This window comes from Eulemur rufifrons, chromosome 7 (genome assembly GCF_041146395.1).
Source record: "Eulemur rufifrons isolate Redbay chromosome 7, OSU_ERuf_1, whole genome shotgun sequence".
Classification (NCBI taxonomy): domain Eukaryota; kingdom Metazoa; phylum Chordata; class Mammalia; order Primates; family Lemuridae; genus Eulemur; species Eulemur rufifrons.
In genome coordinates this window covers 11,977,074-11,992,761 of record NC_090989.1, presented here as the reverse complement: position 1 = coordinate 11,992,761, position 15,688 = coordinate 11,977,074, and the positions used below count along the sequence as shown (strand labels likewise).

The 15,688-nt window shown below is 38.8% G+C and overlaps 1 protein-coding gene across 2 annotated transcripts in view; it reads right to left on the bottom strand.

Moving 5' to 3' along the window:
* The window catches only part of PAXBP1 (PAX3 and PAX7 binding protein 1), a 32,225-nt gene extending 28,060 nt beyond the window's left edge, over positions 1-4,165 (bottom strand). For both annotated transcript variants that reach the window (XM_069472334.1, XM_069472335.1), the window contains exons 1-2: positions 3,726-4,165; positions 2,151-2,279 (exon numbers count right to left, since the gene is read on the bottom strand). In XM_069472334.1, the coding sequence (XP_069328435.1) occupies positions 2,151-2,279; positions 3,726-4,065 (469 nt within the window). In that variant the 5' untranslated portion in view covers positions 4,066-4,165. The remainder of the gene's footprint in view (positions 1-2,150; positions 2,280-3,725) is intronic.
* Positions 4,166-15,688: the final 11,523 nt, after the last annotated feature.

Below are 15,688 nucleotides of genomic sequence, written 5' to 3'. Positions count from 1 at the left end.
TATGATTTGAATGTGCCCTCCAAAACTCATGTTGAAATTTAATTGCTATTTTAACAGTATTAACAGATGAGGCCTTTAAAGGGTCATTAGGCCATGAGGGCTCTGCCCTCATGAATGGATTAATGCCATTATCACTACAGTAGGCTCCTGAGAAAATAATGAGTTTGGCAGGACACCCTGTTTCACATGCTCACTTGCCCTCCCACCATGCTATGACCGAGCACGAAGACCCTCCCAAATGCCTGCACCGTGCTCTTGGACTTCTCAGCCTCCAGAACTGTGAGCCAAATAAACTTCTATTGTTTATAAATTACCCAGTCTATGGTATTCTGTTATAACAGCAGAAAACGAACTACAACACCCTGGCACAAAAGCTCAAATTTGACTATTTCTGTTTTTTTTTTCTTTTGAGACAGTCTCACTCTGTTGCCCGGAAAAGAGTGCCATGGCGTCAGCCTAGCTCACAGCAACCTCAAACTCCTGGGCTCAAGCAATCCTTCTGCCTCCACCTCCCAAGTAGCTGGGACTACAGTTATGTGCCACCATGCCCGGCTAATTTTTTCTATATATTTTTAGTTTTCCAGCTAATTTCTTTCTATTTTTAGTAGAGACAGGGTCTCGCTCTTGCTCAGGCTGGTCTCGAACTCGTGAGCTCAAACAATCCGCCTGCCTCGGCCTCCCAGAGTACTGGGATTATAGGTGTGAGCCACCTCGCCCGGCCTAAATTTGACCATTTCTTTTAAGTCCAATAGCAAAAGCATGTATCAAGCCAATCAGTTCTTCTCTTGGAATGTTTCTCAAATAATCCTTTCTTACCATTTCTTCTACACCAACAGCAAACATTCTTAACCCATCCACAATTTCCCACTGAGTCAGGAAAAGCCTCTGTCTTGCTCAACTGAGACCTTTTTAAACCTGCTATTAATGGATCAAAGCTGGCCCTTGAGTTTATACTGCTTTAGGCCTCCAGTCTTTCCTCATGCCAACCCATACTGCATGTTAATACCAGGTTAAAGTTTCAAAAGGCATTTATCATGTCACCATCTTGGCAAGCCACTGAACACAGCAACTCTAAATCCCTTACTGAATACTGAACATCCTTCACGATCTGTCAACAGCGTGTCTTTCACACTAAACCTCTAACTATTTCTTTCACAAATCATCTACTTTGACCTGTTAGTGTACTTGCTCTTTTCCAAAACAGCTTTAGTGTTTTTAATCCTTGATCATACCTCTATACTTTCCCTCTTGTATCTTTTGGAATTTTAATTATCAAAGATGAAGCTTCAAGTCCCAATTTTTCTATAAAGCAGTCCTCCCTCCTCTGAAAAAAAATGCATAGTTATCCTTTAGACCACTCACTGAACATTTTGCCAAACACTGAGTCCTATTACACATTTATGTGATGTTGTCTCCACAACTAGATTGTAAATTTGAGATGTAATGCCATACTTTTTCACAATGAGCCTGTAAGAAGCTAATAGAAAATAATAATTGTATCTTCAATGCCATAAAATAAAGACTTCCCTAAGTCATTTGCATGAAAATAACTCAGACCAGAGACTATTATAATGGATCCACTCTCCTAAAGACAAAATAACTACTTAAAAATGTTTAAACTTAGGTTTTGAGAGACATAAGAGACGTCTGTACAATATAACTACCTCATACTGAAGAGCCTTCACCCATGTATTAGATAGAGCTGCTGAGTGCGGGTATTCTCAGTATTAAACTTAGGGTATTCCTAAAAGTTCTCTAAGAATTAAATTCTGTGAAAATACCGCCAAAGAAATTGAAAACCTGTCTCTATAAAATACAAGTACAGGAATGCCTACAACACTCCTTCAAACAGAAATAAATTTGTATCTTAGGGTGAAATGTACAGACTCTGTTCAATGGCACTCTGTACACTAGTAGGAAAATTGGGAGAGGATTTAGTTCTTGCAGCAGAAACATTCCAGCAGCAACAGTTCTGTCTTTTTTAAAAATGCATTTAAAAAGCAGTTGTGTTACAACATAATAACAGAACTGTATTGCTACTCAGTGTGGGCCCTGGACAAAGACAGGGTCACCTGAAATGAGTTCAGAAGACATACAACAAAGAGCTTTCATTTTGTATTTTAAAAGAATCCTATTACTCTGATACTTACTGTCAGCTGATGAATTGAGTTCTGTCTTAATCTTCGATTTTTCAAGATCTTCCTTATATTCTTTCTTGAGCAATTTTACTATCTTTTTGCTATAACTTGATTTCTTCACTTTGAAAACTTCTTCATTTTCTTGAAAAAGAAATTAAATAAACTATTTTCAGAAAATATTTTCCCTTTTTCATATCTTATGGGCCACTGAGATAAATTCTTCCAAATATGTACTCATGTACTGAAATCATTACATAATTTGAAGTTATTTTACAGCTGTCATAGACTCTCAAAAACTGAAGTCAACTTAATAAATTAATCTAGAGCAGTAACATTTTGAGACTTTTTAAAAAAGCAATAACATGTCACTTCACAGAATTTTCCATTTCTCATTGTTTTCTTTAAATCATCTACTTCAGGAGAAAAAAAGTCATTCAGAATGTTTCTGAAAAATTAAATCATCAAGTTACTAAGGAATCTAAAAATATCCACAATCAGGAGGTGCTGTCAAGTCTTAGTAACTCTACATCCACTGCAAGCTGACAGTTATTTCAAAACTAAACTGAGAGCAAATCACTTTTCAAAAGTAAGTTTTGGTGATATATTCATCTTCTTTGATTTGAAAATTTAAAAAACCAAGCGCAAAACGCTTTACAAAAATGGCCCATCGTTCTCAAAAACAAAAATCTGCCTGTACTCCTTTCAAACTAAATAAAAAATAACAGAAAGGCCAAAGACAAACTGCCTACCTTGCTAGAAACATCTCGAATCAAGGTGTAAGATTTCCAAAACCCTTAATTTCTTTTGTCATAACAGAGAATTAATCGTGTTATACACACTCAACTGTTCGGGAAGTAAAAAGATTTAAAGCTCATTTAAGATCAGAAATCTAAATCCACTGCAGCCTGGCCTCTCACAGGGATTGGAGAAACTGCTTAGGTTTTTTATTACAACGTCTCTTTTCCCTGTTCCTAAAGCCAATGCGAAGGTCAGACGTCCGCTGCGCCTATTTACTTTTATAGGGAAACTGAGGCTCGGCGATTAAAAGGGACTGGCCCAAGGTCACTCGGAATCAGAGCTGCAACTCCAGACTTCTGTTCCCAAACCTAGTACTCCTTTTTACAAACCCGGCCTTCCCGGTCAAGGATGCCTAGACAGAGCATCCAAGAGGCGTGGGCACAGTGACCTGCAGAGGGCTCAGAGAGCGTGCCAAGAGCAGTTAGCCACGGGACCCAAATCAAGTTCTCCCTGAAACACACCCTGCAGGAAAGAGGCAGAACAGGGAACACTAAATTTCCACTTAAAGAATTCGGAATGACTGATCTGAGCTCCGGCCCCTCGGAGTAGAAAATGCACAGGAAGACGATGAGGAGGTGGCGGTTGTTAAGAAAAGCCTGGTGGCAGCGCGGGAACGCGTCCCCCGCCGGAGCAGAAGGCCGGAGGCGGGGAAAGATTCGCAGCCAGTCGGGTGGCAAGGGGTTCCGTTCCGGGGTTCGGGGGCTGGGCGTCCAGGGAATGCGAGGACTTGGGGTGCGGGTCTGGAGTAAGGATGCGGAGGACTACGGGTGCCAGAAACGCAGTGGTTACCTTCCTCCTCGTCCTGGAAGCTGAGCAGGCTGGCCCGGGGCACCTCTTTGTTCTCGCGAGGCCTCTTGCGCGGTTTTAGTCCGTTGCCGGGCTCCGCGCCGCCGGGGAAGCCGCCCCCTGCCTCAGCCCCGAGACCTGGTGTCAGCGTGGAAGGCGGCGGCAGCCCCGGGCCCAGCAGCGTCTCCCCCCCCGGGGCCCTGTCGCCGCCGCCGGGGCCCTGCTCTTCGCCAGTGCCCGGTGGCAACAACGGCGGCGGCTCCTGCTCCTCTTCGCGCTCCCGCTCCTCTTCCTCGGAATCGTTCCGCTTGCGCACGTTCACTCGCCGGGCCTTTCGGAACATCTCGGCGGCCCGCACCGCTGTCGCACACCAGCTCTCCCACACGGCGGCCCCGGCCGCGCCAAGCTCGCGACGGCGCACGCGCGCTTTCCCGAGCGCTAGCCGGGTTGTGTCTTCCCTCTCGCTATGGAGCACCAGCGAGCACGCATGCGCTTGCGCCCCCACGCGCTCTTGATGCTTGGAGAGAGAGAGAGAGGAAAAAAGAGAGACGGAGAGCAGCCCACGCCTCTCGCCAGAACGTCTGCTCTCTGCAGCGTCCTCTGTGGGCGTGGAGGACTATTGGCACGGAACTCCGGTGTCGTTCGACTGGTCACAAAGAGGATCATAGAGATGACAAGAAAGAGTGGTCTCTGTCGTTCCCCAGACGGTGCTGCTGCAGTGCGTCTTCCGCACTTACGTGAGCGGTCTCGAGAGGAAACATACCTCCAAGTGCCGGACCGCGCAAATAGAGCAGGAGGAGGGAGGAGCCAGAAGGAGAAACCGGGTTTGGGGAGGGAAAGTGTGGTCCGGCGATGGAATATTTTCCTGTCAAATCTATGACTTGAGGTGTGATTAGTAACAAATCATTACTAATGATTACTAGTAATGGTAATTATTAGTAACTGTACTGAGCAATGCTTCCTATTTCTACAGCTTTATAGCTACAGAGCTCTTTAAAAGATATTGAATTTCAGTTATGATAAAATGTTACCTGGCGTAATGCCCCCGCCGTGGCACTGCCCCCACCCCCTGTTACGAAGAAAGTAAAAGTGTTTTAATGTCTTCAAAAGAATGCCAAGTTTGTTAGCAAGTCTATGACTAAGTACTTTGCGAAGCATAGTGAATTTCAGAAACAAACGTAAGGAAAATTGACTTGGTATCGGGATGGTTGTGACAGTTTTCAGTCTTGCGTCAGAAAGGGACAGTCTTAACTGGCAAGACCTTATGGAGTGATTGCCTCCGAGGTTGAATTCAACGTGCATTCCCGTTTTCATCACCAAACTTGGAGTTTCTCCTTCCGGTGCTTACGTATATATGTGAATTTATTTTCGTGTTTCAAAATTTAAAAGGTATTCCGTTTTGTGAAAAAAAGTCCACCCATGATCAGAAGTTTTCCAGTTCACCTCTTCAGCGGCAATGTTAACAGTTTCTCATGATCCTGCAGAGATATTCTATGAACATAAAAGCAAATAAATATACATATTTTAACGAATTCTCCTTTTTACATAGATGGTGAGTAAATGTGTAAACAGTGCATTTGTAGCCTAACATAAATTAAAGACAGGTCCACATATGTACATTTTCTTTTACCCAGCTGAGTAGTGATCCATTGTTGAAATTTACCTTAATTTATTTAACCAGCCTTATAAAATGGATATTTAGGTTATTTCCAGACTTACTATAATAAGCAGTGCTACAATGAAAAGATTTGGAAAATTGTGACATCTGTAGGATGAACTAGAATTGGAATTGCTGGGTCTCAATATATATGCATTTGTGATTTTGCTGATTCTAAATTGCTCTTTATAGAAGTTGTGCAATTTGTACTGCTACAAGCAAACATTAGCATGCCTGTTTGCCCACTGAAATTGTCAAAATTTCAGTGAGATTTAAATTCCAAGTCAAAGTAGAAGATCCCAAGCCCTCCAAGAATTTCTATCTCATACACATTTGCCTCTTTTCTCTTATTTTGTTTGATTGAATTTGAGATCAGCCCACCCAGGACTGAGTTTTGGAGCTAAAAGCATCCTGTGTAGCATTTTCTTCCAGTTAATAAAAAAAAAAAAATAATAACATCTGGTTTCCATTCAGTAATGTGGAGTACATTACTCTCAGTTCTTATATTCTGGCTGTTCAGCATTGGTTTAAGCTCTGATTCCAGCAGAATGTTTCATTGGCGAAATTGGACTCCCATTTCTAATCACAAAAGATTCAAATTGCACCAGGTCAGCCTTCAGACACCTGAGCCAAGAGACAGATTTGCAGTAAAATGACCAGGGTAGAGGTAGCAAAGGTAAGGACCAGAAGCAAAATATGTTAATATGTTGGCCTGAAACTTAAAAAAAATCTCCCACTGTAAAAGTGATTGGATATGAATAAAGGGAAGAGCACTTGTCATTTTTAAGTGAGCCAAAATACAGTCATGCATCATTTAATGACAGGAGCGTGTTCTGAGAATTGAGTTGTTAGACAATTTCATCGTTGCGTGATCATCATAGAGTGCACTCACACAAACCTAGATGGTATGGCCTACTACACACCTAGGCTACATGGTGTAGTCCAGTCCTACTGGGCTGCAAACCTATACAGCATGTTACTGTACTGAACACTGTTGACAATGCTAAGTATTTGTGTTTCTAAACATACCTAAACAGAAGAGGTACAGTCAAAATATGATATAAAAGACAAAAAATGATACACCTGTAGAGGGCACTTACAATGAATAGAGCTTGCAGGATTGGAAGTTGCTCTGGGTGACGTCAGTGAGTGAGTGGTGAGTGGATGTGAAGACCTGGGACATTACTGTACATTACACTACTGTACACACTGTACACTTGGGCTACACTCATTTTTTAAATATTTCTCTTTAATAGTAAATTAACCTTAGTGTACTATAACTTTTTTACTTTATAAATTTTTTTAATTTTTGAAACTTCTTTTATAACGCAGCTTAAAATATAAGCACATTTATAGCTGTACAAAAATATTTTCTTTGTACCCTTATTCCATAAGCATTTTTCCGTTTTCAAATTTTTCACTTATTTTTTTCTTTTTACTTTTTAAGCTTTTTTGTAAAAAACTAAGATGCAAACACACACATTAGCCCAGGCCTACACAGGGTCAGGATCGTCAGTATCACTGTCTTTCACCTCCACATCTTGTCCCACTGGAAGGTCTTCAAGGGCAGTAACATGCAGGGGGCTGTCATCTCCTGTGATAAAAATGCCTGCTTTTGGTACACCTCCTGAAAGACCTGCCTGAGACTGTCTTACAGTTAACTTTTCTTTTTAAGCAGGAGTAAACTTGAAAATGATAAAAAGTATAGTAAATAAATCAGTAACAGTCATTTATTATCATTATCAAGTATTATGTGCTGTACATAATTGTATGTGCTATACTTTTATGCTACTGACAGCACAGTAGGTTTGTTTACACCAGCATCAACACACACACATATACACACAAGAGTAATCCATTGTGCTATAACATCACGATGGCTGTATTGTCACTAAGTGACAGGAATTTTTCAGCTCCATTATAACCTTTTGGGACTACCATTCTAAATGCAGTTTGTCGTTGACCAAAACATTGTTATGCAGTATTTAGATACAACATAGGTATTTATAACTTCTCCAGTCTACCTATTTAGATAATTAAAGGGCAAAGTTAAACATGTAAAAGTTATTTTGCTGCCCAAACAAGCCAAAGGTCCTTCTACCAGAGGTTGTAGACATTGTGAAAATCAAATTACTGAAATTGAATAGCTGCTTTAATTGCCTGTCAGCCAGTATATTATCAGAAACTAATTATTTGATAAAGTACTTCTGTGCTTTGAGTATTAAACCGACTAGTTTGTTTATTAATATAGCAGGTCATCACCATTTAATATTGGAATGTCTTTAGTATTTGAGAAGACAAAGAACTGTTATATCACCCATTTTGTTTGAATCAAATTCTTTTTAAAAAGTCATTTTTCCAAGCAATAATTCTGATTAGTTCTTTTTCCACTAAATTGTGATTTCACATGATTAATTAATGTACAAATTAGGACAAAATAAGCAAACCAGTTTTGTTTGCTGATTCCGTTTTAGTCCCTGTAGTCTAGAACATTGGTTACCAAACGTGGGTCTGTGAACCTGTGAAAGTTTTCGTTGGTCAGCTCCCAAAAGAGAAGATTAAGGATAGTCTATTTGTGTAGAGTAAAAAAAATGGTCTTTTATTGTGAGATTATGTCTGTCTTTTTCTTTCATGTTAAAATGAGAAAATTTCTTTACTCCTGTAAATGATAATAATATATGGTAGTGTGTGTTTGTTTTTGTGCCCTTACTTGGCAAATAAAAAGCAATGAATGCTGTAAGTTTATCCCAATTTTTTATTTTATCTTTTTAAAAATATTGACAGGTGGAGTCTAATCATCTAGGAATCCTGTTCTAGGAATTTTATCTTTTTTTCCCCTAAAGCTACAAACCTGGACATCTCAATTCTATTCTGGAAAAAAGCTGAAGAAATCTATTTAATATAGTTTTTAGATCCTACCTTGATGAAGGCAGTTCTGCATTAACTTAAAGTAGAATGTAAGCTTCATGGGTGTGCTATGGTTTGAATGTATCCCTCAAAGCTCATGTGTTGGAAACTTAATCCCCAAAACAACAGTGTGGAGAGGTGAGACCTTTAAGAGATGATTAGGTCAAGAGGGCTCTGCCCTCATGAATGGATTAATGGTGTTATCTCCGGATTAGTGAGTTAGTTATCTAGGGATTGGATTTCTGATAAAAGGGATGAGTCCCACCCCCTTTCTGTCATGCTCTCTGGAGCTCTCTCTCCTGCCCTTCCACCTACTGCTGTGGGGTGATGCACAAGAAGGCCCCCACCAGATGCAGCCCCTCAACCTTGGACTTCCCAGCCTCCAGAACTGTAAGAAATTTCTGTTCTTTATAAATTACCCAGTCTGTGGCATTCTGTTATAGCAACACAAAACCTACTAAGACAATAGGGAAGAGACTTTTATGTGTTGTTCAGTGCTGTCTTCACAGTACCTTGAATAGCATTTGGCACACAATAGACACTCAGTATTTGTTGACTAAATGGTATTGGACATTATGTGTTTAATTGGTGATAAGTGTTCTAACCTATGTTGCTATACATAAACATTTGCCACAGCTTACATCCCTTTATTCCCAAAACATGATCTCAATGTATCTGTTATAAATTACCGAGATAGATTAGTTCTTAAAGTGGTAGTAGACACCTCCCCTCCACCTTTGGGAACTCCCTCCTTCAGGGATCAGAGCATCCCCGCCCAGCCAGGTAGGAGACCAAGTTGCATTGTACTCACTGGGCCAATCAGATTTTCTCAAGATTTAGCACTTGGGACAATGAGTCCCTGCTTATGGCTAGAACTGCAATGAACTCAAAGCTGTAGGAAAGCCATAAATTACATGTCAACCCAGGAGCCAAGAAATATAGTTAGTGTAGCAGGAAAGAAGAGTGAAGTAGACATTCCAGAAAGCAGAAGACAGAGGGAATACCATGTGGGATTCCAGTACCTTTCCTGATCCTTGTTCTCGACTCTTCCTGAACCTGGAGTGCACTCTTGTCTGTGGGTTCTCTTAGATAACCCTGGAATCCTGATAATAAATTTCCTTTTTGTTTTTGTTATTGATGATGTTTTACTGTGTAGTATGTGTGTGTGTTTGCTTAAAGATTTTAATTTTATACTAGTGTTAATTTTATCTGTGCACATTATACAACTGTTAAAGTTTACCCACTTAACTCTTCAGCTGTAACTTTTGTTCAACAAAGGGATTTTTTTTCCTTTTTTCTTTTTAAAAATTATACACACACATATTCTCACAGGCAGGCACTTTAGCAACAGGTAAAAGTGAGAAAGGCCTTTCTCTTCCAACTATGAAGTTATTGCAAGTAACTTTCAAACAGAGACAAGCACCTCCATCCAGAGCATATGAATGGTCCTAGTTTAAAATGTCAGAAAATTTCTAAGGTCTGTGTCTCAAACTCCATGAGAATTTAGCCATTGGTTCTAATTCAGTGGGATCATCTTTTCTATCAAACTATTGTCATTGACTCAATCCAGGTTTAAAAGATCCTGAGTTTTTTAAAAAGGTAATTATTAAAAAAAAAAAATTTTTTTTTGGCCACATTAGTATCCCCAGGAGAGAGTCATTCAACTCATAAATGTTGGCAATTCAGCTGTAATGGTCATTCATTTTCTGAAATGACACTTTCTTCAACCAAAAGAAAGTTAGTGAAATTTCTCTTTAACCAAACTGAGAATGTCATAACAAAAGTAAATAACGTTTTAATAGAGGTTACCTTGTTCATCCTAGTTTATTTTTAAAATGCATCTGCTATTTATTTATTTATTTAAGACAGAGTCTCGATCTGTTGCCCCTGGCTAGTGCAGTGGTGCCATCATAGCTCACCGCAACCTCAAACCCCTGAGCTCATATGATCTTCCTGCTTTGGCTGCCCGAATAGCTGGGACTACAGGTGAGTGCCATGTTGCCTGGCTAATTTTTCTATTTTTAGTAGAGATGGGGTCTTACTCTTGCTCAGGCTGCTTTCAAACTCCTGAGTTCAAGCAATCCTCCCAGAGTGCTAGGATTACAGGCGTGAGCCACCACACCGACCTGCACCTGCTATTTAGACCAGTTAGTCATCTCTTATCGTTCCTTCATTCAACAAAATTTATTGAGCTTGTTTGATGTTCTAGGCATTGTGTTAGGCAGTAGGAATGTAAGAGTGAACAAGACAAATGTGTTCTTTGTCCTAGAACTTTAGTCAGGTACTGGAGACATAATAAATAAGTAAATAAACAAAAAATCATTACTCACTGTGATCATTATTATGAAAGAAATCAATAGGGTACTACATCTTTTTTTTTTTTTTAACTCAGACCCATCTGTGCAAAGGGTACTACATCTTGAGAATTATAGATATGAAATCATAGAAATCTCAACTTGAGTTCTTTTTTCTATATGCTTTAGGGGAGAGGAAACTTTCTCTCTGCCCTCTGAAGGTTTGATAATTGAGTTTATGAAATAAACTAATAGTAGACAGATTAATAGGAGAAAACAATTACAAATTTATTATATGCATGGAGGTATCACAGGAAAGAAAAACGAGTACCCAATAACCCAGTGAAATTTATAATAGAAGCTGTATACCTTCTTCAAAGGGGAGCGGGAGGGGGGATGTAGTCAACTTAAGGAAAAGCATATAATTTTTGGGAAAGATTAATAGATGACAAAGTCTGGACATGGTATCAACCTTCAGTCTCGTCTCATATGATATGGTTAATCTTCCTTGGTTGCTGAGATTCCCAGGAAAGAGACTCATGACAACTGAGTTCCTTTTTGGAGGATCTACCCTTAGGCGCATAAGGGAAGTTCAGAGTCCCTGCACTTCGGAGGAGAAAGAGGGGTGAAAGACAGGAGGGCAGGAGAATGTCAGAGAGACCTTGGTTCTGAGGCTGCTTCTTTTAGTTCAAAGTAGTCGGCATTACAATCTGAGCTTTTTGATCAGGAAAAGACAAAACAAAACAAACCCAAATAAAAAAACCTAAGTGATCAGCGTGCTAAAGTGCTATACGTTGGGGTGTCACCTTCTGGGCCCCAGTAGTGCCAATGGCCATTTCAGTATCTTTATCATTAGGAAATGTGTAAGGATTTCTGGGATTAAAGCAGAACATTTTCCTGTAAAATGATTACAATAAACAGCTCCAGGGTTATCTCCTTTAGTAAAATTTTCTTAGAACATTTCACATAAAATGAGCAGTTGAAATCATTTTATCCAATTAAGTATTTCACATCTTCTAGAGTTACAATGTGAAAGAATGTAATTCAGAACTGTAGTACGATAAGATACTTATATTACACTCACAATGGACACTTTGTATATACATCTAAGAACAATGTGGCCAATGAAAAACCAAAAATAGCAATCCATCCTTTCTGAAAGAACTCACTGATCACTTGTGTTGGATTGGTAACATTCAAACATTATTGTCGGTCCCTCTTGGGAAAAAAATTTAAAGCAGATACATTATTGAAAACAACTGGGTTATAAACATCCCTCTGGGTATAAAAGATAGAAGAAATTAATGTTTCCTTTTTTCTGTATTGTTTCATTTTACTTGAGGGCAACAAAGTTGTATAATAAACATGTAGATTGTAGTATGATTACTGAGAGAAGCAGCTTCGAATTTGAAAGTAACCTTTTTATAATTACAGAAGTACTGCATGCATATTTTAGAAATTTAGAAAAATATAGAACAATACAAAGAAAAAATAAGAGTCATTTATAATCTTATTATCACTTTTGGTACATTTCCTTCCAGAATTGTTTTAGGAATATTCATTGACTCATTCATTCTTAGTGGCTTCAATATTCAAGTGGTCTGTCTGCTTGCATTTTTAGTTTTCTAATCTCACCTTTAATAATCACATCCACCGCTCCACTTCAGCCACCTACCATAATGATTGCACCCTTGGATCGTCTCCAGGTTACTGGGAGCTTCTCCAGTAACTGCATCACTCCTGTTGGCCCAGTGTGCTTTCTCCACCTCCAGTCCAATGAACCCATCACTTTTCACTGTCTACGCTCTTCTTCCTGCCATTGTTTCCCTTCTTATCCACATTGGATTTCAGAGGGCAAGATCATAACCACTCCCTTGCAACATGTTCAACTAACTCTCTTTCTCACTCTCCTTGGTTGTACTCACCCAGCAAAACCCTGGCCATGGTTGAGCCAGACAATGACCTTCTCTGTACCTGTTCCTGATTAACAAGCTGTCCCTGTTTTGTTTTAAATTCCTAAGTACAAACTTCAAATGGACACTAAATATTATCAGCATTTTTTCTTCATAATGGAATATTTTAATATGCCTCACTCTGAATCACACAAATCAATGAGCCAAAAAATATATAAAGTTATGTGAGATTTTAATAATATAATCAGTGAGCTCAAATGTATATAGATAGAGACAGATAAATACAGAGAGAGAATTTTCCACTCTCCAAACAGAGACTACTTCATTTGTGAAACATTTGTGAATATCAATCATTTACCTGGCAATGATTTTTAAAAACTGAACAAATTCTCCAAAATAAAGATTTTACAGCCACATTCTCCAAAGTGAGGAAAAGTTAAATGAGAAACCAAATCCCCCCAAAATTGAACAAGCTTTCCTAACTAAAAACAAAGAAAAAGCCTTAATAACTTGGGAAATAAGGAACAGTTATCTAAATCTCTGAATCAAATAGGAAATAACATGTGATATAAATTATCTAAACTCTCTAGAAATTAATAGAAATGTTGCTATTCCATATAAAAATATGGTATACGTTAATAGCTAAAGGGGTACATGACATATAGCTTTAAAGTAAGTTTATAATTATAAAGATAAAAATAATCAATAGTAGAAATTATACACAGCAAAACAATTCAAAGAATGTGGGAAGTAAATCTAAGCCTAATAAACGAACAACACAAAACACACACACACACACACACACACACACACACACTCTCCCACTACTGTAGGTGCAACTAGAAATAAGAAAGAGACCAAATTAATTATGAGAGAATATGAGAATATTATGTGCAACCCAGTGACAATACATCTGAAATTTTACAGAAGATATATTTTCTAGCAAAATACAAATCACAAAAAACTGACTCAAGAAAATTCCTAATGGCTTTTTTTTTTTTTTTTTTTTTTTTTTTTGAGACAGAATCTTGTTCCTAATGGCTCTTAACAGACCAATAAACTAATAAGCAGCAGGAGAGATTTTTAAGTCAGGCTTAAAAATGTGGGAATGATCATTTTAAAAAAATCAATTCTTTCTCCCATCACCCCAATAAAACAATGGTGAAGGCTTTAAACTGTCTAAACATATGGCAATACAGAGGTCACACACATGAAGGATTTCAACAAATTTGTCTGTCCTGTATTCATAATATGTTTTCTTGTCAAGTTTACTTTCCTCTACCATAAGATGATTATTATGTAACCTCCTCTCTTCTCAAAACCTTACATTCTGTGGGGGAAGTTCCTAGTATTTCCATGTGCAGACGAAAATTTCAATGGAAGTCTCTGGCAATCCAACCAGGGCAGGACTGCCAAGGGCTCAGACCCGTCAGGAACAAAGTTTTGGGTTATTCCAGAGGATAAAGAGCCTTGGGCAGCAGACTCTCTCTCTCTATCTTTGCTGAGTCACTTCAAAGTTACATGCAGACATCCTGACACTGCACCCCTGAATACTTCAGTGTGTGCCTCCTAAGAATAAGGGCATTCCCCTACATAACCGTAATATAATTATCATGCTCAGGAAATTTAAGATTTAACACACCACTGTTCTCTAATATTCAGTTCATATTCAAATTTCACCCAATGGCTGAAGAGGCTAGAGAACACAGGATGGGCAGCAGCAGGAAGCAGAGGGTTTCTAGAAGAAGTTGTGGCAATGGAGGATCTTGGCTAACATTCAGTGTCTAGTTCCCAGCTTCCTGGGTGTCAGGAGGCAGGGCTGGTGGTGTCCGCGGTGGCTACCATGTCAGTGGCAGCACCTTCCTGCTCTCCGGTGTGAGGAGTATCATGCCGTCAACTCCTTAGTGCAGTGGCCACCTGCAATTTTCACTCCTCTAGCCCTTCCTGAGATTTTGCTGGCAACTGATTTCCTGTGTTTAATCATTCTCTGCTCAAAATACCCAGACGATGTTCTTTTTCCTGCATGGATACAGCATCTATCTATCTATAGTAATGTTCTATGTATTTTTAAACTAAATTGTATCATATTGTATGTGTCATTTTATAACTTGCTTTTTCCTTTCAGCTTGGGATTTGGAGCTCTTGCCTTGTAAGTGCATAAAAATATACTTCGTTCATTTTCTCAACTTTTTATTTGGGAAAAATTCAAATGTATAAAAACAAGCAAGAGTAGTACAAGGAACATCCAAATACCATTCACTGAGATTCATCACTGTTAATACTTTGCTGCATTTGCTTTCTCTCTCTCTCTCTCTCTCTCTCTCTCTTTGCTGAGTCACTTCAAAGTTACATGCAGACATCCTGACACTGCACCCCTGAATACTTCAGTATGTGCCTCCTAAGAATAAGGGCATTTCCCTACATAACCGTAATATAAGTATCACATTCAAGAAATTTAACATTTAACACACCACTGTTCTCTACTATTCAGTTCATATTCAAATTTCACCCAATTGTTCCACTGACGTCTTTTATAGCTGTTGTTTTTTCCCCAATCCAGGATCCAGTAAAGATTGTGCATGGCATTTAGTTGTCATAGCTACTATAGCTCCTTAGTCTCCTTTATTCTAGAACTGCCCATCTTTTTTTTTTTTTGCCTTTTAAGTTTCATGACATTGACATTTTTGAAGAGCCCAGATCAGTTTTTTTTTTTTTTTTCTGGAATGTCCCTCAATTTGGATTTGGATGAGATGAAGTTTAGCATTTTTTGGCAAAAATGCTACATAACTAATACGTCCTTCTCAGTACATCACATCAGGTAGCACATGATGCCAATTTGTCCCACGATAAGTTTAATCCCCAAGCTATGGGCCTTTCTCCATTTGTAATTAAAAAGTAATCTGTGGAACAATGATACTTTTGGACTGTGTGAATATTCCTTTACATTTCATTTAATCATTTAACATCCATTAATGATTCTTTTCAGAATTCATTATTACCACTGTGCTTGCAAAATGGTGATTTGGTATCTCTAAATTGTTTCTTCTACGTTTATTAGTTGCCATTCTTCTGTGAAACAGAACTTTCTTTTCCCCCTTCCTACCTTTTTATTTCTTTATTTTCTTTCTCAGTATCAGTACAGACTCATAGAATCTTTTTCAAATCAATACTCTATAATCCATTTCGGTAATTGAT